The sequence below is a fragment of the Microtus ochrogaster genome, assembly GCF_000317375.1.
Source record: "Microtus ochrogaster isolate Prairie Vole_2 chromosome 14 unlocalized genomic scaffold, MicOch1.0 chr14_random_1, whole genome shotgun sequence".
In the NCBI taxonomy this organism is placed as follows: domain Eukaryota; kingdom Metazoa; phylum Chordata; class Mammalia; order Rodentia; family Cricetidae; genus Microtus; species Microtus ochrogaster.
In genome coordinates, this window is record NW_004949096.1 from 6793048 (window position 1) to 6817420 (window position 24373).

Consider the following 24373-nt stretch of genomic DNA (forward strand, 5'->3'; position numbering starts at 1 on the left):
AAAAAAAAAAAGCCGCATGAGGCTTCCTGGGCCCTGCCACCGGTGCAAACTCTGGCTATGGAGCATTCGTGGGCTTAGATGTTTGTGTGCTCACTCGGGGTTAGAGTAAACTAGCTGAGACCATGCCCGTGGCTCAGCTCTTCCTGCCTGGGTAAGCAGCGGGATCAGGTCTACTAGAAAGTGGCAGTTTTGAAATACCAGTTTCTGGGCTGTGCTGCCAACGCAACCTCTGTCTCTTGTTTGTGAGTAAAGTGCTATGGTGTGCCCAAAAGGGGAGCAATTGCGCGGCTCAGAGGCACAACTGACTCCAAGGCACAAGCAGCTCCGCCATGCTAGCAGTGCAACAAGTGGCTCCGCCAAGCTGTACTGGGCAGGGCGAGCCCACAGTACCTGTTTTTGACCCATGAATGTCACAGCTTAGATTCTTAAGCACTTAACGATTTAAAACTGCAAAGCAAAACTGTTCTTGGGCAGTAAAGAATTACAGATTCACAATAGGACAGATTCACACATAAAAGACCTCTAAATGGGTTACACTGTTGAATAAAGGTATGTAGTAGTCTTAAAAGAGAAAAGAAAGAATATAGAGTCAAAAAATAAAGTTAATGCTTTTTAAAAAGGGATAAAGTGCTTAAAGAGACAGAGTACAGATAGTTATAGATTAAAAGAAATAAAGAAAAATAAGCCATATAAAAATGGAAAATTCAGAGTCTGGATTATGCATATTGTTTTCTTTGAATATTTTGACTGTGAAGGAGCTAAATACAGAAAGACATTTCATTGTGTGGTCTGCTAATCTAAACCAGCATGTATATCATAAAGGTATCTTGACTTCAGAATTTGGGTCTAAGGATATGATGCTTTGAAAAAGAGGTTCTTCTTTTGTTTTCACAGAAGATGAGACCCTGTGGATTGCTTCTATCCCAATATGGTATGATAGACCACGCCCTCCTGAAAGGTTGTCGTGAATACCCTCAGAAAATTACTTCACCCAACTGGTAACTGAGATGAACCTAACACATAGAATACACCATGAAAGACCTGATTAACAGCACCCCCATACCACAGGAAGAAGTTTGGAGAGAAATAGCTTCATCCATATTTCCAAATATTGTTTATAAATGTTTTTACATTTAAAGGGGGATATGATATAGATATGGATAATCTACATTGGTATAAATTTTGCTTTGTTGATATAAATTTAAGGTCAATTTTGTTATATGTATCTCTGATCTTGATTAAGGTATTGTGATTGTGTAGTTCACTTAAAATGTAATGTATAATTAGGAAATATAGGTTGTTAAGGAACAATCATCACTAATCGTCAAGTTTGTAGTCATGTTAGGTATATATATTTATATATATATTTCAGTCAGATAGGTATTATTCATTATCTTTCAAAGACTACAGAATATGGCATTTTAAATGTTTTAATAACTTAGGACTTTTTAGGACTTTTCATGACAATGAGACACGTCTGCTCCTGGCATCACCAGCTACTTCAAGAGGAACATGGGCATTGAAGAGGCTCCTTATGGAGTTTGCTAGGCACCTTCCTAAACTGTTGCATAAACTGGACAGGAAGAACCCACAGAGAGAGGACTGCTGAACTTGCCTAAAGGTGAGATGGTTCTTCAGGGTTCCTAATTCATGCAAGAGTCTGTGAGACATTCTGCAGGACACAAAAAAGTGACTGAACTGTCTTTGAAATTTCCTGCTTCATGGAAAAGTCTGCTGGATACTATAGGCCTGTAGGTTGAAGATGGATTCCCCAATGATACAGAAGAACTTTGGGTGACTGTCCAGGCAAGGAGATGTCTCTTGTCATTTCTAGAGTTTTGGAAGTTGCTTACTTCTCGTTTACTTAGGTAATATTATATCCTTCTGGAGTCTTTGATGGAGTTGAAGAATAGTTATAGTTTTCTTTGTTGTGATAAAAGATAAAATAGATATAAATATTGTAACTGTAATTCTTGCTTGATAACTGTTTTGTTATATGTAATTTTACTAGGTTAAAGTAAAAGCCTTTCTTTTTTGTTTAAACAGCAAAAGAGGAAATGGTGTAGGAGGTCCTTCTGTATTTGTGTTGCTTTCATTGTTATTAAAGAAACTGCTTTGGCCTATTGATAGGGCAGAACTTAGATAGGTGGGGAAAAGAAAACTGAATGCTGGGAGAAAGAAGGCAGGCAGAGAGAGCCGCCTTGGAGTCACCAGGTCAGAGATGCTGAATCTTTCCTGGTAAGGCATGACCTCGTGGTGACATACAGATTATTAGAAATGGGCTGAATCAAGATGTGAGAGTTAGCCAATAGGGGGCTAGAACTAATGGGCCAGGCAGTAATTTAATTAATACAAATTCTGTGTGGTTATTTCGGGGGTTAAGCTAGCCAGGCGGCAGGATGCAGCCCACACCTTCACAACACAAGACAGCCAAGACTACACAGAGAAACCCTATCTGGGAAAAAAAGCAAAACGAAAGGCATTTTGTTATCAAAGCTTAAATGAAACAACTGACCATTTTTCAAACAGGGTAGCCTGAACAGTATTTGGCAGCCTGATAATAGTTATGTATCACTTAACAATGGTGATATAGTTCAAGAAATGAGTCATCAGGTGACTGTGTGGCCAGGAATTTTCTAACTGTGAAAACACCAGGGAATGTATTCTCTACAAACCTAGACAGAAGAAAGCTTTGCTCTGGCAGTTACTGCCCTCCACAGTCAGCTTTCCTAGCTTTTAAAACTTAGTCAGCTATTCAGATACCTTCACACTGAGTTTGCAGGTTCACCACTCACTTTTGCATTTTTATAACAATTACCGAATCATTTTAGATCACCCACAGCTCTCAGTAACTCTGATATCCCGGTCAGGTCCACTCTTCTCTTTCAACACTGCAGACAAAGCCTGCTTTGACTGTGGTCATCATGGTGTTAAGAACACACTTGTGTCAAGACAAGTCATTACAAGGTTCTCCAGACCTGATGCTGACCTTTCTTGAATTTTCTAATTCATTGCCTTCGATGAGGCACATGTTCTAACAGCTTATGTCACGAATTTGTTCCTGTTCTGAGGGTATAGCTATGGTGAAGCTTAGTAAGGAACAGCCATCAGCGAATTCCCCTCCCCTTCATAGTCCTTGATCACTGTTAATTTCATTTCTGCGTCAGGCACCTGATGACAACTTACTGTCAACATCTTGTATGCTTTGGGGCCCTAACAAATAAAACATGAGATTTAATCAAACACAAGAGAAAATGACACATTCAACAGATGTGATGTACACCAGATGAGGTTCCTGTTGGCTTCTGTTGTTCCTGAAACATCAGGAGACTGCAGCGTTTTATGAAAAATAAGTAGGAAGCCGGGCAGTGGTGGCGCACGCCTTTAATCCCAGCACTCGGGAGGCAGAGGCAGGCGGATCTCTGTGAGTTCGAGACCAGCCTGGTCTACAAGAGCTAGTTCTAGGACAGGCTCCAAAAACACAGAGAAACCCTGTCTCGAAAAAAACAAAAAAAGAAAAATAAGTAGGAAAATGACTCAAAATATTCTGACTTGTCATCGTAAAGCAGCAAGTTTGCTCATGGTCCCTTAGAGGGGGCACTTAGCCTTGATTATGGCTCTCTTCCTAAATTGTCTCCATGAGAGAACTGTTTAAGAGGAAAATTGGTGGAGAACAATGAGAGCATAATCAAAGCCAGCAGACAACTCAGAATGGACATACTGCACTCTGGCTGCAAGCCAACAAATACCATTACCATCTTCTGTCTTAATACTAAGTTTTTGGGAAATAGGCACTTACACAAAATCGTTTTTAAAGTATGAGTTTTTGACACTTGAAGGATTTCATTCCAAACTCTCAATTATGTAATTACAAAAAAACAATTTTCATGTTTCAGGAAAATATCCTTAACCCTAAAATAAAATTCAGATCACTTACCACAAAGTTAGACAAATGTATATAAAGAAACAAAACAGAAAGCGTATTTACAAATTTAGACTCTGTGAGACATTGTGAAGAATCTTTAGCAACATCCTGCATACTTTTACAAACAAACTACATTTAAAATGAAGAATCTGTAAATAGTGTGAGAAAGGTCATAGCGTGAGAACTTTAACTTTAAAGTCCAAAGTTATGTTGAAGACATTAAATTAATGATGAAAATTTGCAACTCAAGGTTTGTGACAATGACTAAATTCAAGGACAGACAGAGAGAGCAAACTATTCCCATTCAAGCTGTCAGTTAGTTCCCTGTGAGTATAAAATATTAACAACCATGAAGAGGATGAAGCTAATTACAAATTTTGTTAGTTTCTAAACAACTAAAAAGGGATCTTTTCACAGTTAGTCATACAGTTTCTTTCTATGCTTGTTTGTGTATTTCTGCCACATGTCAAATCCTCATCCAAAACAATTTTTCCTTCACTTCTGTGTTTTTTTTTAAGTAGAAAATATTTTTAAACAAAGAAACATCTGTTCTTTAGTTATAGAACCACTCTTCCACTTCCTCCTGGAAGAGAAAACAAGATTCCCATTTCTTCCTCTACCTACGAAACAACCCAAAGCAATCCAACTCCTAATGTAGTGACGTGTACAACGTAGGTCTGGTACACAATTTCATGCTAGTTCTGCTATACGCTGAGCACAGTTATTTACATTATTGACAAATCTATTTAACAGAATAGTCATCCACAGCAGCTAAAACAGACGCGAGCAGCGGCGTCTGTGGATGGGAACATCAAAGACCCTCCTCCGTCTCTCCTCCCCTTGAACCTCATCTGACTCATTCTCATCCTCATCTGATGCCTCTGATTCGTCCATCTCCGCTGAGTCATTTTCTTCCTCCTCCTCAGCTTCCTCTTCCATCTCTTCATACTCATCAGGACCCATTTCCTTAAAAAAGAAAAAAATCTTTTGATGAGAAGAATATCTACCATTTCTTATAATTCAATAGCCTAGAATACAGATAACTAGATATGCTGGGCACAAGTCTTTACAAACCTGGAATATACAATCTCATAATGCAAGATTCTAGACTGTATATTGTTCCACATGTTAAATAATGCTCAATATGGTTTGAATGGTAAATACATTAAGACAGTAGTACCTATTCTTTACATAGTAGCTGGTAATTCATACATGGAGGTAAGAATACTATTCCTAATAACCCACAATAAAGTTTTAAAGAACTCATAGTAATGTGTTTATTCTTTATAAATCTGTTAACAGAAAAAAGATGTGACAATATTAATCAGATATGACCTCTACTGCTAATTTTTATGCACTGTTCTTAAAATATTTTTATTAAGTTCCAAAGACACATCATCTTAAAGATCAGTAGCACTTTTGAAAAAGAAATATTTTTCTTTTTTCAGTTGCTTCTAACAGCAGCAGTCTCTCATTATCTCCTAGTTCCTGTGGTTGGGTATCTGAGAAGCACTCAATGGAACACTTCTGGCTTCAAGGCTCTCATGATGCTACAGTTGAATGGTGACTAGAACCAAGCTTCACCTCAAGGACTTCTTCCCTCTTAAGTCTGGTACCTGGACTGGGATGATCCAAATAGGCGGAGCCTGAAGAGTGTGCACCTCCTTCCATCGTGGAGCTGGATCTCTACGTGCCTTCTCCAGCATGGCGGCTTCGTAGGAACTGGACTTCTCACACTAGGTCTCATGACACAAAGGCACGTGCTCCGGGAGAAAGAACTAAGCTCAAGGCATTGCCCTTTTCTAACTCAGACTCGGCCAGTGTCACTGCTGATTCCCAAGACAAGCGCAGTCCTGAGATCAGTCAATGCTGCAGGAAAAGGGAGACTTGGAGGCCCTGGGACAGACTCCTGTGATGATAGACACGCAGTGTCAAATGTCCTTGGACTGTCATTCTGCTTAAGCAGGCATCCCTAATCAAGCCGTGGCTTTAACTTGGCTTCTCTTATACACACCACAAGACTCAATCGTTGTTATACTGGCTAGAATTTGAACAGCCAGAGCTCAACTGGTAATCTGAATACTGAGAAACTTAGCACATAATGTCAGTAAAAATCCTTCCACCATGACTTTTATGGCATTAATATCATTAGCACTGCTCTGGCCCCCGTTTTTTGTTTTTTTGTTTTTTTTTTTTAAAGATAGGCTCTCATGTAGCCTAGACTGGCTACTCTGATCTTATTTCTAACTGCTATCTCCCTTGTTCTCTGCACTCAAGCCTCCTTGTGTCAAACACACTAAGCCCACAGTTGCTTAAGAATCCTCACAGCCAGCACTTCTTTAGCTGATTAGCCAAATCGACTTGTTTTCTTCACTCCTTTTATATCTCTGCTTACCTCTCACTAAGGGCTTTCCTGACACACCTTATACTAGTACTCTTTTTAGCCCCTGATTTTCTCCACCACACTTGTTACTTGACACAAGAGCACATGTTAGCTTATTTCTTCCGTTTAGAATATAAAATCCAAGACAGGGGTTTTGGTTGTATTGAGTACTACAGTATTCAGACACATGAACAAACAAATGAAAAATTTAGGAGAAAGAACTGTGTCATTTAGTATTTATTATAACACAACAGTAACAATCAGAAAATATACACAAAGAAATATGGCATTTCATTATTTTTTAAATCTACGGAATGACATTTTCAAAATTCTGTAGGAAATACAAAAGGAGGGATAGGGAAGGTTTTGGAAATTTTAAAACATGATCATCAGGTAGTATAATTATTAAATTAATGAAGAAAACAAGAACTGTTAAAGGAATCAAATGTGATTAGAGAGAAATACTCAGATGAAAGTGTACTATACAAACAGCACATAAGAGAGGAGCAGAGAAGAACGGACACGAGGAATATCCATAGTGCCCTCAAGCCCAATAAATACCCCATCAGGGATGTCATTGAGCTATGCAGAGTGTATTTACAGTGGCAAGTATAAAGGAAAAGAAATCATGAACCCTAATGACTAGTCAGACTGGTAGAGGACAAAAAAAGCAAAACACAATTCAACTTCCATATCAAGGAAGAGAACAGAAATAGGGTCAAAAAACACAACCCCACTATCTTTCTTAGTTTAAAGCACAATTCTCATTTCTATTGACTGTTCATCTTTGAGAAAAACATTTTCTGTGAAGCAGGGCATCTACATTTTCTTGTAGTTAAGCAGAAACTAAAACTCTAAATAAATACAATTGAGAGGGTTGAACATGTAAAGGGTTTATTTACTGTCATTTTAAAAGAAACTGATGCTATTATAAATGCTCTCTTCTAATTTCTGATATGGTAAATACTGACACACCCATGTAAACAAGTTCTTAGGAGTCGTCAATGATGTTTATACATCTAAGGAGGTGATGAGACACAAAGGCTTGAGAACCCCCGTCCTTAAGTAAAACCCAGACCTTTACATTCCCTGAAATAATATTAAAAACAAGAAACAAAAGGATCAAGCTGACCCATTTTGACTGCCTGTCCAAACATACCTCAATGCTCTTACTCTTAGGACAGGAATGTTATTATAGATGGTAACTGAAGAATTACTCTCATAAACAGACAACAATCCTAAGCACTGGCACACAATTCTATAACTTCAAAATGCATGAGGCAATCTGACGAGAATAAAGCAAGAAGTGGACAAAGCCATAACATTAACTGAGTATTTCAACAATAATCTCTTCAATAGCTGAAGCAACAAACATGAAAGAAATGACCTGACAAACTGTCAATCAATCAATCAGCTTGGCCTGTCATTTATAAATTCTTACATGGCAGAATATACATATTCATTTCAAATACACAAAGATCATTTGCCAAGATAGATAAATTCTTCACATAATTTTGGGCCATAAAACATTAAAAAATATTGGCAATACACAGTAAGTTCTCTAATCACAGTAATATTAGAAATCAACAAGCAAAAGACAACTGAAAAATTTCCAAATACTTGAAAATTAACATATTTCTATGAAGTCATAAGTCAAAGTTACAAGGGAAATCTGAGAATATTTTGAACTAAATATTAACCAAAACTATCATCAAAATCTGTGCAATACAGCTAAAACAATGCTTAGAAACAGGGAAGGCCTACAACCAGTTATCTAAACTTCTACCTTTAAAAGCTGCAATAAAAGTGAATTAAACCCAAAGTAGGTGAAATAAAGACAAACTGCACCAATCACTGAGAGAAAAAAATCAAACAGTAGAGAAAATCCATCAAAACTAAAGCTGTTCCTTTTTGAATATCAATAGAAAAGATGTGATAAAAAGGATGTAAATCACCAATATTAAGAATAAAAGAGGATATATTTGACTACAGATGGTGTAGCCATTAAAAGGATATCAAGGGAATACTGTGAATAACCTTATGCTAATAAATTCAACATTTAAGTGAAATGACTAAATTCCTTGAAAGGCACAAATTAGCTAAACTGAAACAAGAAATAGAAAATATACATATTACAGAAATTAAGTCCATGTTTGTAATTTCCCCACAAAGCAAATTCCAGTCCCAGACAGCTTCACTGATGAATATCAACCATTTAAGGATAAGATGGTACCAAGTTCATATAGATTCTGGGCTAACCAAAACTGGAAGTCTGGTCTGGTGTAGGCATGGTGGCACACATCTAGCACTTGGGAGGCTGAGGCAAAAAAAACAGTGAGTTTGAGGCCGGTCTGGGCTACATAATGAGACCCTATCTCAAGCCCTCCTTTTCATCCCCTCCACCCGTCCATCACAGAGAGTAGCAAGTACTGGGAACATGTTTCTATCATTCTCCCATTGGGAAGAAAGCTAAAGGTTCACTTATAAATCTGGACTAGTACAGGTCCTTTACACTAAGAGAATGGATCCTCTTTCAGTAAGGTTGGTGGCTTGTCCCTTTTTCTAGGACTATCTCAAACTCACCCATTCCAGGAGCTAGGACAGCATTTCTAAGCACCCAGTGTCTACAACTCAGATGGACTCTGAATATCCTATTCCCAAGCTGTCACACAGGACTTCACACACTTTGCATATTATTTTACAGTCCATGAGTTAGGGTTACTGCTATACCTATCACAAAGTAACCTTAAGAAAAGATTTATAAAATATGCCTGGTTGTCTTGAAAAATAATCACAGGGGACTGCTAAAAGTATATTCCTACCCAATAAATTCTCTGTGAAGATATCTATAGATATTAAATTGGGAATCTTAGTAAAAATACTGTAGGAAATTGTTTTCCAATTCTTAACCACAAAAGTCAGTATTAATTGGTCTCGTTTGGTCTTTTCACATCATCTGATACACACAGGCCAACATAGCTATTGTTGACAACAGTGGAAAAGCTTAACCTGCCAAACAAGTAATAGTTTCTTGGCTGAAAAGTAAGGAGGAGCTAAAATAAACTTATTGGTTATCTCCCTTCATACATTAATACAATCCTAAGATACTTCCTCAAAATGTCCACTTCTTTTTTGGGGTGGGGTGGGGGGACAGGACATCATTTATGAACTACTCATCTGCCTAAACAAAGATGGTCCTTAGAATACAAAGTCATGTACTCCAGCACTAGAAAACAAATTTAACTTACCAGTCGGGCTATAGACACCCTGAATGTTGGACATGACATGTGGAATCGGGGGATGGCAACATTAAAGACCTTGTCCTTAAAGTAGAGAAAATGGAAGGTATAATACCCTTCCATATAGCCGGATGTTGTAGAAAATGTGGTGCAGCTTGTGTATTCGTATATCCGACCTGGGCTAATAATTGGAAATTCGCCTGCAGAGAAAACAGTAACAATAAGCCCAAGTATAGAAAGCACTTCTTCCTTAAAATAAATATGTTCTCGAGATGTTGTATAAGTAGTTTGAAAGTAAACTGCACAATTAGGAAAAGAAACTCTAAAAGGATATGCAACAAAGTACTGATAGTGATGAGATCTTGAGGGCTTAATTCCTCTTGATTTACATTTTAATCAGATTTTTTTGGCTGAGGACTTTTTGCATGTGAAGGGCAAAGGACAACTTATGTGAATTCTTTCCTTTCAATTGTGGGTCCCAGAGATGGAACTCAGGTCATCAGGTTTGGAGCAAATTACCTTTGTCTGCAGAGCCATTTCAGCCGCCCTTAACATTTTTATTTCCCAAATTCTCTACAAGGTAGCAGGTGGGGAATATCAAGTAAAACAAAACTTCAAAGGCACACATTTTTTTCAAAGTTGACATAATCTTTAAAACATAAATAATAGAAAAGTGTCACAGTTGAAGTCGGGCGGTGGTGGTGCACACCTTTCATCCTAGCACTTGGGAGGCAGGGGCAGGAGGATCTCTGTGAGTTCAAGGCCAGCCTGGTCTAGAAGAGCTAGTTCCAGGACAGGCTCCAAAGCTACAGAGAAACCCTGTCTCGAAAACACACACACACAAACACACACACAAACACAAACACACAAACAAAAACCAAAAGAAGAAAACACACACACACAAACACACACACAAACACACAGACACACAGACACACACACACACACACACACACACACACACGTTCCAAGGTGCATCCCTAAATGTTCTGTTCAGTCTGGATAAATGTCAGTTACTAAGGAGGGTCTTCATACCAACAAATGGCAAAAAAGAATTAAAACTGTAATATAATCCCTTAATACTAAATTCTCTCTTTTTAAGATTTTATTTTATATTTCAGTCAGCTGTGGTGGCACACACCTTTAATCCCAGCACTCAGAAGGTAGATGCAGGTAGAACTTTGAGTTCAAGTCCAGTCTGGTCAATAGAGTTCTAGGCCACCCAGAGCTACAGTAAAACCCGTCTCCAAAAATAAATGCATAAAGCTGGGCGGTGGTGACGCATGCCTTTAATCCCAGCACTTGGGAGGCAGAGGCAGGCGGATCTCTGTGAGTTCGAGGCCAGCCTGGTCTACAAGAGCTAGTTCCAGGACAGGAACCAAAAAGCTACGGAGAAACCCTGTTTCAAAAATCAAAAATAAATAAATAAATGCATAAATAAAAATAATAAAACTGTATATTTTAATTATGTGTTTATGTATGTGTGTGTGCATATGTGTATATAAGTGTAATTGCTCACAGAGACCAGAAGGCATTGGATCCCTGGAGCTGGAATTACAGGTGGTCGTGAACCACCTAATGTGCGTGCTAGGAACTGAACTTGGGTCTTCTGGAAGAGCAGCATCAAAGGAAAATTAAATCTGTGCTATTAACTTCATCATTCACCTCCAAATTATATAAAGAATACTGATATGAAATTTATTTTACTGTACTGTACCACCTAACGCACAGAACATAATAATAACATTAAAAAAAAAGACCACAAGAATAACAATCAAAGAATCCTAGGTGATCCACGGAAAGCAAAACCTATCCCTGTATAATTGAATTTGCTATGGTTTTAGTAAAGTTGAAATTTCAGGGACTAAAATGATAGCCTAATGACCCCCACAGACTATATTTATGGGTACACAGTCTAAACTTTCTTTGAAGCAAATGACAGAGAAATGCAAACTTGGGTGACTTACCAACTACTCCAGGTCCTTGAACTTCTTCCACATCCCCTTTAGCATTTGTTATCCTCCAGTAGCGACTGTCCAGCTGACAGGCCTTTTCCGGAAGTGCCTCCCTTGACATTTCAATCCTGGAGAAAAGAGCAGAGCATTTGTTTTACCTTTCTTTTTAAAGAATACTATAGCATTTGAGTTAATAGTATAGAAGACCTTCAAGGGAAATTAACAAATCTAACCCAAAGTCCATGTTAGTTAGCCATAAGTTTTCAAAGACATTGCTTTAACTACGCTAATTCTCCCCATGGAAATGCTTTCACTTAATTTATTTAAGTATTTTTCAGTAACAACCAACAATAGAAGGGGCCACAAAAATACATGCAAACACTGTGGTAGCAATCATCTTTGGCTGCTCAAATAATATCCATTGGGCAGACACTTTCTAGACACAGTGTCATGACAAACTTCTGAAGAACTCAGACATTCACTCATACAAATCTATGCAACACAATTCTTTTTTTTTTTTTCCATTAGCTTCTAAAAAGCTCAAAGTACAATGGCTCCAGTTACTGGGATTCTACTTCAACTTCTACTTCTAGATACTATCATTTCCTCTTTCTCTAGGAATCTGTGCCTCTAATTTTCATATTGAATACCCTGCAGCACCAAATGCAGTGCAGGAAGGTGTTTCTATTTTAAGCAAGTCTTAATTCTAAGCAGGATCTAAATAAAAACAAACATCTAAACTACACTTGTAGCAATGGGTTATCTTTCGGCTTAAGCACAAAATATTTCTAAGTACAGGGAATTTAAAGCATTTGTTTTTTGGTATTTAATCAAATCAAGCATTCAATATTATGTATGACACACATGAAATACTCCATAAATATTTATTGCTCTTTAAAATTGAATATAGAAGACAGGCCACATGAAACTTTATACGCATGGTTTTCTGTTTGGCAATGTGAAAACTTCTAGATTACATTATAAATCTAAAATAGAGTTTTGACAATTACAACTTAGTAGTTCAGTTCCCACAGCAACTGTAACAGTAACTTATATTCAGGACACATACAAAAACTAACTTATCGAACTCCTTTGTGAACACTATATTGTTGAAAACTGACTAAATTTTCTGCAAACTTCAGCAGAAAACTATTTTTCAAAATGTGCTTTAGCAGGACGGCAAAATGGTTCTGTAGATAAAGGTATTTCCTGCCAAACCTAACAACCTAAGTAGCATCCCCAGGATCACAGGATAGCAAAAAACCACCTCCCACAAGCTGACCTCTGGAAACTATCCACACATGCATACACAATAAGTTAAAAATTTAAGTGTACTTTAGAACTAGGGAGATGGTTCAATGGGCACAAACATAAGGACTGGTGTTTAGAGTCCTAGATCTTACTTAAATACTGGGTAGGTGTGGTTGCCCGCCTATAATCCCAATGCACAGAAGGCAGACAGGATCCCCAAACAAGATAGATAACTAGTCTAGTTATATCGACAAGCTCTAGGCTAACGGCAAGACCTGCTTCAAAACTAAGGTCGATCATGACAGAGGAAACTCCTGATATCAACCGTAGGCTTCTGCATACACATGAACCCACACATATGCAAATAAACACACATACACTAAAAAATAAATACAATTTTAAGAATAAATAAAACCTCTTAAATGTACTTTATGGCTGGGAATTGCAGCTCAGTGACAGAGTAGTTGCCAATCATGTACAGGGCTCTTGGTTTAATCCATAGGACCATGAAACAGAACACCACCACCACCACACTGCCCCCCAAAGAAAAAAAACAAAAACTCATTTTATAGACCATATCCAAATGGGCAAATACAAAACTGCCAAAAGATATCTGCACTTTAACTGAAAGGCAAGTCTTATGGTTCAGATATAAAATGGTCCCAAGGGCTCCTGTGTTGAAGATTTGTTTGCTCTTGTTTGTTTGTTTGTTTGTTTTCTGTTTCCTGGCTATTCTGAAGTGAACAGCTTTGCCCTGTGGCACTGTTCAACACTTCTGTGATACTCTGCCTCATCACACTCTGACCCAGAAATGACAGAACCAAGTGGCCATGAACTGAAATCCTGAGCCAAAATAAACCAAAATAAATAGGTCGACTCTGGGATGTTTTGTCATAGAAACAAACTGACAACTGCAACAGTCATTTAAAATTCTCACCTGATTCGGTATGTGAAGAAATAGTGTGGTGGGTGTACAGAGCTGAGTTCTGGCAGGAATGATGTGGACACTGAAACTGTAATATCTCCAGTTGTTGCTACACATTCTGGGTCATGAATATATCTAGCAAGGAAGGAAATTAAACGTGTTTAAATCAACTAGCTTCAATTCTTAAGCAGTTTAAAGATAAAGCACAATACTTTCCTTATACTTTACAAATTTAAGTCATATTGATACAATCCTGTAGAACTTGAATTTCGTAATACTGTAAAACCTTGGAAACTTTGGTTCAGTACAGATGGTAATCAAAGATCTGTGGTCAGTGACTCAAACCATTGATCAGTGACCAGCTTAGAAACTAACAAGGGCTTCTCTTGGTTTTTAATGCTATAAAAGTTTTGGGAGTCTTCTTAACCTGACCACACTTATTAAATGGGAGACGAAAATACCTAAGAATGTAAGGATCTTTAGCCTCTTATACATAACTAGTAATTCCTGCCTCTAATGGAGAAGCCCATGGCATACACTTAAACTACTGCTTCTGCCAAGGCTACTATGAACTAGTATCACCTGTTACCACCTCTAACACTAACTGCTAACATCTGAATGTTCCAGTTAGAGAAAATAAATGTTTGCCAAGAGTAAGTTGTTTACTTGCTATTCATAATAAACCTATTAATTGGCTAGCTTTCTTATTTTGCAAAGAGAAATCATGTAGCTACTGTCATGTTACTAAATCACATTTAGTTTTTCCTCTTGATTTTTCCTTTCAGAGAAACCTCAACTCCTGATAGATCTGCAGTAGTTAGCCTTTTCTGATTTATAGTCATTTCAATCCCAAAAGCCCAATTAAAATACCTGAAAATCTGGTCTCTGATGATGGGAAAACCACCTGATACAACATTGTTGACATAGGATGTAAACCAGTCAGTAAAAGTAGCACCTATAAACCAAAAAGGGGAGAATGAGCAAATGGGAAAACTCTAGAGGAAACAATCGACTGTAATTTCACTATATTTAAGGTATAATATCAGAACTAGAAATGTTTATAGATATTATTCTACTAGTACTCTATTAGTCCAATCTGTCTTCCCAATTCTTATTTATTGTGAGTGTGGTGCATGCCAAGTAAGTGCATCTGTATGTGCCTGTACATACACATCACATCCCTGCTCCACCTCTCTCCACCTTATTCCTTTGAGACAGAGCCTTTCATTTGAACCTAGAGCTAAACTGGTATCCAGCCAGCAAGGTCCAGCAATCCTGTCTCTGCCCCATAAACTGCTAGGATTACAGGCATGGGCACACCCAGCTTTTACATGGGTACTGGGACTTGAACTTAGATTCTTATACTTGCACACCAAGTACTCTTAAACAAATGATCTATCTCTCCAGCCCTTCTGTTCTCAATTCTATCTACAGTATGTCCTTTGTGTCCCTATCATCACTATCCCTAGCCTCTGCATAATTGTTAGGAAATTCTACAGCTATTTTCGCCTATTTATACACACACACACACACACACACACACTCAAAATAATTGTTTTTGGTACAGTGATAAAAACTATTTATCTACTAATTTTTAAAGCACACAGAACAAAGGAAATTACATCTAGGAAAAAAGCATTAAGAAAAGGTTATCAGGCACCTCCTCTCAATGATCAGGGTTCATCTTATACACATTCTGATATACACTTAAAATACTGGCACAAGCTAGGCTCAGTCAGAGACATGACTTTGTAGAATTCTCAGCATCAGGTCAATACCAAAGTGGTCAAGATGCTCACTACTACAGATGCAGTTGCACAGTGGCCCTCCATATTCTCGGAGACTAACTCAAAGCGGAAAACATTTACATTACATTAACACATCCATATTATTGGTCCATGTTATACTAAAAGAATTCATAGCAAGTATTTATATGAATTAAGTATAAACATACTAGGTAATACAACATGATCAAACTTTATCATTTTTTGGGGGGTTAGGGCAGCTAAATGCCTAGCAATCTATAGTATGTTGTTCCCTGAATTTTTTTTGTAATCTGGTTTCAATTAACCCAGTTCTTTATTGAGTAGCAGATGCTCAATTTATATCACTAATTATGTTTTTTAATTACCAGACTTCATATTTGTTGCAATGGTTGTGCATTCTGTTTTAAAGCAGACAAATATGAGAATAAAAGAAACTCAGAACCTAACAGTAACTCTCCTTATTGGCCAGGAGGCCTTTAACTCACAACTGATTAATCAGTGATTAATCACTGCTAGGCTAGGGTTGTGATGGTCATCTCTGAAAATATGCTATACCAAGATGTCAATGAGGATAATGAACACAAGCATCCTGATGATGCTTAGCTTAGAAACAGGAGGCCATTTGTTTCAGAATAAGTTGAAAGTTAAGGCCTAAATTTAAAAACTTGCATAACTTGGATAAGGGTGAGACCACTTTAGACAATGTGAAACATATCACAAACCCGTACCATGTCACAGTATGGGGAAAAAAAAAAAGACACTTGCTTTCTGTTTTAGGTTTCAATTAGAAGAGAAATTAAATGCCAACGTTTATTTATTTTCTTAGAGCTGGGGAGTAAAACTGGGCCTTGCACAGACCAGGCACACAGTCTACCACTGAGCTAGCCCTTAGCATCTTCTGTACTACAAATACACAGAAAGATGTCCATGTCAGAAACCTTCTGAAAAGGAAGAGTCAGTACGTAGGAAGCTTCTGCTGTGAGCAGAGTCTCAGCAGGACAGACGGCATGAAGGGTAAAAGGGGAGCTGCATCTCCACATAAAGACATCCCCAAAATTATTAAGAAATATCTTCCCAGCCAAGGCAAACAAGTACCAAAGAGTTTGTAAAGCTGTAATTTTTTCTTTTTTTTTTATTATTTATTTATTAAAGATTTCCGTCTTTTCTCCTCCACCGCCCCCCCATTTCCCTCCTCCTCCCCCAATCATGTCCCCCTCCCTCCTCAGCCAGAAGAGCAATCAGGGTTCCCTGCCCTGTGGGAAGTCCAAGGAACCCCCACCTCCATCCAGGTCTAGTATGTTGAGCATCAAAACTGCCTAGGCTCTTACAAAGCCAGTACGTGCTGTAGGATCAGAAACCCATTGCCATTGTTCTTGAGCTGTAATTTACATTCATCTTGAAGAAGAAGGCTTCTCAGGTCTCTACTGTGATTTGTTAATTAGCATCAAATAAGAAAAAAATATAATCACTTTAAATAATTTTACCTCCAATTATATACTAATACACTCTGTGGAAAGCCCATGGATATGTTATATAGGAATTAATCCTAGTTAGCTGAAACTATCAACCTGACACAGCCTAGAGCAGCAGTTCTCAACCTGTGGGTCGTGGCCCCGTTGAATTCAAAGGACGTTTCACAGAGGTCGCATATCCGATGTCCTGCATATCAGATATTTACATTATGATTCATGACAGTAGCAAAATTACAGTTATGAAGTAGTAATGAAATGATTCTATGGTTGGGGATCACAACATAAGGAACTGTATTAATGGTCGCAGAATTAGGAAGGTTGAGAACCACTGGCCTAGGGTCACCACTGAGGGATTGCCCAGATGAGACTGGCCTGTGAGGGAGTCTCTGGATTACTGATGTAAGAGGGCCTGGCCCATGTGCACAGCTCCATTTCCCAGGCAGATGGCTGTGGCTACATTAGAAAACTGGCTAAACACAGGGCTGTGAGTGAGCCACATGGCGAGCAGCACTCCTCCACGGCCTCTGCTTCAGTTCCTGCCATGAGATCCTGCCCCAGCCCTAGCTTCCATCAGTGACAGACTGTGACCTGTAAGCTGAAACAAACCCTTTCCTCCCCAAGTTGCTCTCTGTCGGGGTACCCTATCCCAGCAACAGTAAGGTAATACTGAACCTATATCACTTATCTAAAGAAAATTAACAACTTAAGACTGTATAGGATATGCCTTTTTTTAAAAAAAAAATTTTAAGAGCTGCAAGGATTTGCAGGTAATGCTGATTCAGGAAGCCTCTCTCTTATTTTTTTTAGATTTTATTTATTTATTATGCACACAGTATTCTGTCTGCATGTGTGCCTGCACGCCAGAAGAGGGCACCAGATCTCACCATAGATGGTTGTGAGCTACCATGTGGTTGCTGGGAACCGAACTCAGGACCTCTAGAAGAACAGCCAGTGCTCTCAACCTCAAGCCCCGCCTTTTTTTTTTTGTAAACAAAATGCAAAGAAAACACAAAGGCTGCCCCAACGAGAAAACACAGACATAGAACTTTATAATCCAGGAAGTACTAAGAGGCGCAAGTATAAAGTTGCTAGCTGCTCAAGTAACTCAGTTTTACTAATTCATTTTCTTTTTTAACCAATAGGAAAAAGGGAAAAGAGACTTTTCTGTTTCTCTTACCTATGATAAACATGTCAATAGCAGCAGGATTCCGAGCCACTTGGTCCTACATGGGGAGTAAAACGAAAACTGATACAAATACATTTATTCTTATTCCTTACCTAGACCTCTGGGAACAAAGCAAAATAGATAAAAAGGAATTCATTGTTCTAATCAATACTCAGATAATCCTAGTTGTTGTGAGTTGACTGTCTTCCAGGCCAAGCAATCACCATTTGAGAGGTCAGCTATACTCCCACCACACACAAGCAAAAGATCATCCCAGCTGTTTTGGTTGTTTATACCCCATCTCCACAGAAGATCCCAGGAGGGCACAAGGTTCTTACCCGAGTCTCCAGCTGTTCCCTAATACCTGGTCTAGAAGACTAGGGCTGAGAGTCCATCGTACAGCTATGGGGAAGTCCCCATACCTGCTGGGTAAAGCTTTTGAGGTACAGCCAGTTCATGGAGTGGTACCCACAATGCCTCTAAGTAGTCCCTCACTATGAAATATAGTCACTGGTTCCCCAGAGTGAACTTTGGTAGGCTCATGCCTCAGTTTGTCATTGGGACCTTAGGAGGAGGGGTAGAAAGTACTTATGTCTCTCCTTGAGAAGGAATTTTAGCAACACCTGTCAGTTCCTACTATTATAATTTCTAGCTTGGACTTACTGTATAAAATGTTTGGAGGCACCCCTCAAATGAAAACATAGAGTGCTATTACTATTAAGACAAGTTAGGAAACTATCCTTCAAGAATATAATTAGCAGGTAGAAGTGATAAAACAGATTGCTTGTTATCCTAGAAGAAAGGGCTTTCAATTCAGAGTCAAGAGATCTGAACTATTCTAGGATGCTCAAAAGATAATTTTACATATTACAATCAAGGACTCTGATAAAAAGTTCCTTAATGTGAATCACAACTTTCCATCTAAACACGTCACAGTCTGTACTATTTGTCCAATGGCAAATCTTCCTTTTGGTTATCCATATCACCATGTGATGATATAATAATAAATAAACAAATAAATAAATATCAAATATAATAAAATGTATAATCCTCCAACTTATTTTATGTCCCTGAATGTAGCTAATACATACATTTATTGTCAGAACACGTTAAAGCCATAGTCAAGCACATTTCCCACTTACTGGACATTGGTAGAACACTTCATTTTTATTTCGGCCCTCTGCAGCTTCCACGGCTATGTACTGACTCAAGCCCGTGTGTATGCAGAAGGTTAAAGGGAGGCAGTATTTCAGTCCCTGTCGCTGCTGAAACCCTCCAGCAGCAGTATCAACATCCAGTAAGTCTTCAGAGCGGTAGTGATTTGACAGCGCCATACTTCCGAGCAACCTGAGGAGAACACAGACACAAAGTTGTCAATAGCAGAGCAACAGAAACACACAGGGCCGTGGGGTTTGGGGTTCATCTTCTCGGTGAATAATTTCACGCTGAAAAGTTTTGTTTTGTTTTGGTTCTTCCTATGCATCCTTGGCCAGCCTGGTACCACACTCTCTCTGTTCAGAGTGAGCTTGGATTATTTGACAAGGTTTCTCTGTGTGTAGTCCTGGCTATCCTAGAACTCACACTGTATATTGTGGAATATTATTTTAAGATGTGTTACATTTGTTTATGCTGTGGAATGTTTAATGATGCAAAGATGTGTTGCATTCTTTTGTTGCATTTGTTTAACTCTGTGATGCTGTGTTACTTTGTCTAAAACACCTGATTGGTCTAATAAAGAGCTGAATGGCCATTAGAGACAGGAGAAAAGATAGGCAGGGTTGGCAGGCAGAAAAAATAAATAGGATGTGAAATCTGGGAAGAAAGGATTAAGGAGCGAGGAAGATACCAGGGGCCAGTCACCCAGACACACAAGCTATGGGGAAAGAAGTAAAGAAAGGTATACAGATGCAGATAAAAACCCAGAGACAAAAGATAGACGGGATAATTTACATTTAGAAAAGCTGTCTAGAAATCAGTCAAGCTAAGGCCAGACATTTATAAGAAAGAATAAGCCTTTGTATTTATTTGGAAGCTGGGTGGCAGGGCCCCAAGAGTAAAAAAACAACACTGCAGACAGGCTGGCCTCAGAGATCTGCCTGCCTCTGCTTCCTGAGTGCTGGGATTAAAGGCATGCACCACCACTGCCTGGCTCAAATTCATTCTTTAAATCAGAATATTCTTATTTAGATTTAAAAATTAAATGTCGAAAGTACTTAAACGTCAGTCATTTTAGAAAAATTATAACTTTACTGCTTTTAAGGAACTTAGTGTCGTGGCTCATGCTGTAACCCCACACTAAGACTAAGGCAGAAAGATGACTGACAGAATGAAACTAGGGCTAGATAGGGAATCTTTGGACAGTGTGCACTAGAAAATACTCTCAGGCTGGGCGGTGGTGGCACACACCTTTAATCCCAGCACTCAGGAGGCAGAGGCAGGTGGATCTCTGTGAGTTTGAGGCCAGCCTGGTCTAGCAATCGGGAGGCGCGGATCTCTGGGAGTTCGAGGCCAGCCTGGTCTACAAGAGCTAGTTCCGGGACGGGCACCAAAGCTACAGAGAAACCCTGTCTCGAAAAACAAAACAAAAAACAAAAAACCAATGTGGGTGCTATGAACTGGGGAGCTGTGCAAGAGCAATATTCACCCTTAACCACTAAGCCATCTCTATAGCCCCCTAAACTGGCCTGTTTATGCCCCATCCCTGCTATTTCATTTCTGAATAGTACTCTGTGTTATCAGGAGGATGCCCTTGGAGAATGCCAGGGGATACTCAACTATAGTAGAGAGAACTTGCATCAAGTTCCTAAAACATTTTGCCTAACTTGTAACAGGGTAATAAACACATCAAGTGTCCTTAGCAGGTTAGTTAACTATACTCACAAATTCACGCACATATATCTCTCTCCTGTGTCCTACAGCTCCCATCCTTAACCAGATCTCACTTTAATCATAAATATGTGTTGTCAGGCATAATGCTTCTATGAGACACATTTATTCTGGTAAAATTTAATTTAACCTATATTATCTTATAGATTGCTATAAAGAAAAGGGAACTCCCCCTCTCAACAATACATACATTCATAATATATAAACATACGTTTTTTTCTTATATATAAGATAACTAAAGAAAACTGTGAAGAAGATGTGTAATGTCAATGTCTGAGAATTACTCAAACATCAAACATCTTACCCTGGAACCACTAACTTCTGCCCATTGTGAATCCGGTACGAACAGCGATAATCATCAGGGAGCTTGCAGCCAATCTGAGCTTCTACAGCATCCAGGTCTTCCTCACGTGCACCTTCTGCAAAAGCACACCAGAATCAGAACTGCGTGTGCACAATGAGACTTCAATCTAGTAGATCAGTTGCCAACTCAGGAAACAATCTTATAGCAAGTGAATTCTGTTCAACATATACTAACAAAATATAGGGCAATGAATTGAAAATTAATTTTAAACACTGAATAAAGTCCTCAGTTTCCTCTTAACAGGGAAAACACTAGCAGAAAGTAAAATGGAAAGGGGAACCACCAACAAAATACCCCCACAAAGTAGCCAGAGGTGGTGCACATGTTTGTATCTCCTGGAGTGAGAGTTCAAAGTGAATTCCAAAAAAGGAAAAACAGAAAATAATCAAATAAAAACACAAGAGGTCAATTAGGCATCTAAAAAAAACCTTGATTTTAAGCAATTATCAATTCTAAAACAAGTGGCCAAAGAAATGAGCCCAGCTTTAGGCAATACTATAGGACTAATATATTAAAAAAGAAAGGGGGGCATCAGAGTCCACGAAGTAGAAAAGGCCCTGTTCAAATAAATAAACATGCTTTTGCTAGGTTACAGAAAGCCAACTCCTAAGAAAAAGTGAACTGGAAACAAACCAGTCCTCATGGACAAAAAGCGCATTTTCCCAACTTTATCAACCCTAGACCAGGTTAATGCGATCAACCCCCTGATGGTCTGCAGAAAAAGCAGAAGGAAATTTCTACAAGAAAAATTATTACCCCAAGATCCAATAGTGCTGTGCAGTCACTCAAAAGAACTAAGCTTCAATAAAAACAGGAACTGACTAAAGAGCAGGCAGTGCTGAGACATAAGAAATAGTCTAAAAATTAAAATCACAAATCAACACTAAGGGGCTCAGTATGGGCTAACATGTATAGGGACCTGAACTGGAGCCCAAATGGAGGGTTCCCATAAAAGGGGGAGGGAAATTACCAGAACTAAAACTCTTTCAATGCCCAGGAAGTGGTAAATGTTAAATTCTATTAGCCTTCAATAAATCAAAAAATGCATATTTTAATCTATATTGTGATCACTAAAAAGGAAGAAAAAGCAAAAAAATTAAACATAATTAAGAATGCAAAAAAGAGTGAACATTATTTAAATGACATATAAATAAGTAGCTCTAAGCCAAATAATCTGATGAAAGGACAGACCAGGTAAAGAACAGGGGCTCAAGAATGCAGTGCAGAGGTAGAGAGCACAAGCTTAGAAGGTGTCAGGCCTTGCCAGGCGGTGGTGGCGCACACCTTTGATCTCAGCACTCTGGAGGCAGAGGCAGGTGAATCTCTCTGAGTTCAAGGTCAGCCTGGTCTCCAGAGAGTTCAGGACAGTTGGGGCTACACAAAGAAACCTTGTCTGCTGGGAGCGAGATGTGTTATGACTCAGTTTCAATTTCAGCACTGAAGTAATAAAAAAAAAAATTTCTACTCAAGAGACTCATCTTACTACAGACATGGAAAAAGAAAGCTAGGATGGCTGTACTCAGAACACATGAGATTGGCTTTAAGTCAAACAGCTGTACTAAAACTAATGGAGAACTTTCATAGTAGTAACAGGTTAAATTCACTGTGTAGGAATCAACTTTATATACCTAAGTAAGACAGCATGCACTTGTGCACAAACACACATTTTTCTCCTCTTAAACCCTGGAGTACACTGCAAGGGGACAGCAGGCTAAGCAGGGAAGTACCACCTACAGCCCTAATATTCTAATGTCAGAGTTAAAATGGCAAAAAAGGTTTACAAGCAGTGAATTAATTCTCCAATGCTACAATGGGTATTAGCAGCTTAAAACAATGCTCACTTGTTTGCTTATTTTGCAAATAAAGGTGAGGGGACAGTGCGCAGGGCAGGGCGAGGTTCCTCTCCTAAGCCCCTCCCACTCAGGCACACACCCTGCCCTCCTCTGCCGGCTTGGCTGAGAGGGTGAGTACACTGAGCTTATCCCCTAGGACACCATGCCAAGAACTCATTATCTGTTTCTACAGATCAAAACTTCAAGTAAACCCGACCTCTATTTAAATCACAGTGTTGAAATCCTGGTGTTAACTGAGGTGCTAGCACATCTTACTCAGCTTTTGCTTCAGATTCTCTAAGCTCACTTATTTGCAGAATTCAGCAACCTGCAGTTTTTTCAAAGAACCTCTCAGAGCCCCCTGACATTTTCTATTAGGTAGCTTTCTCTTCAACATACCAGTCTGCTTACTCAAAGTAAACAGGAAAAACATATTATGAATCTGCCTTCTGAAAGGCCCAGCTGCGTTTTAATGTAGGCCCATTCAAGATCATTTTCATTTTAATTAACATCCAATGCAATTCATTTGGGACCTTAAGTATACCTGCAAAATCTCTTCACCTTTCTTTTTTTTTTAAAGAATATTTTTTCTTTTTTTTTTTTAAAGATTTATTTATTATGTATACAATGTTCCTCCTGCATGTACTCCTCCCTCCTGCATGTACTCCTCTATGCCAGAAGAGGGCACCAGAACCTCATTACATATGGTTGTGAGCCATCATGTGGTTGTTGGGAATTGAACTCAGGACCTCTGGAAGAACAGCCAGTGTTCTTCACCTCTGAGTCATCTCTCCAGCCCCCGACCTTTCTTAAAAAAATAGAGAAGTTACTGTAAATAATTGGAATATATTAAAAAATGGGAATCAAAATAACTTCTTATATCCCTGACTTATATGTATATAAGGAGAAATAACTGTACCATGCATGTATACCATAAGCTGAAAATCTTGGGCTACTTCAGAACAGTGCCTACCACAATAGGAAATTTCAGCAAACCTCCCAGTAACTAATAAAAACAAACAGACAGATGCTGGAGAGATGGCTCAGTGTTTAATAGCACTGGCTCACCTTCCACAGGACCTAGGTTCAAGTTCCAGAACCCACATGGTGGCATCTGACGTCCTCTTCTGGCCTCCAAAAATACCAGGCACAGCATATGGTGCACAGATGACACAGATAAAATGCCCACACACATATGGTGCACAGATGA

The 24373-nt window shown here is 38.8% G+C and overlaps 1 protein-coding gene across 2 annotated transcripts in view; it reads right to left on the minus strand.

The window, feature by feature from the left end:
• Window positions 1-3805: 3805 nt before the first annotated feature.
• Fbxo3 (F-box protein 3) overlaps window positions 3806-24373 on the minus strand; it is a 30202-nt gene continuing 9634 nt past the window's right edge. The window contains exons 4-11 of one of the 2 annotated variants that reach the window (XM_005364072.2): window positions 21272-21386; window positions 19224-19428; window positions 18094-18139; window positions 14549-14633; window positions 13691-13813; window positions 11515-11630; window positions 9557-9747; window positions 3806-4891 (exon numbers count right to left, since the gene is read on the minus strand). In XM_005364072.2, the coding sequence (XP_005364129.1) occupies window positions 4697-4891; window positions 9557-9747; window positions 11515-11630; window positions 13691-13813; window positions 14549-14633; window positions 18094-18139; window positions 19224-19428; window positions 21272-21386 (1076 nt within the window). In that variant the 3' untranslated portion in view covers window positions 3806-4696. Of the gene's footprint in view, window positions 4892-6529; window positions 8626-9556; window positions 9748-11514; window positions 11631-13690; window positions 13814-14548; window positions 14634-18093; window positions 18140-19223; window positions 19429-21271; window positions 21387-24373 lie in introns of those variants that run through there. The other variant, XM_013352689.2, reaches the window with a different exon arrangement.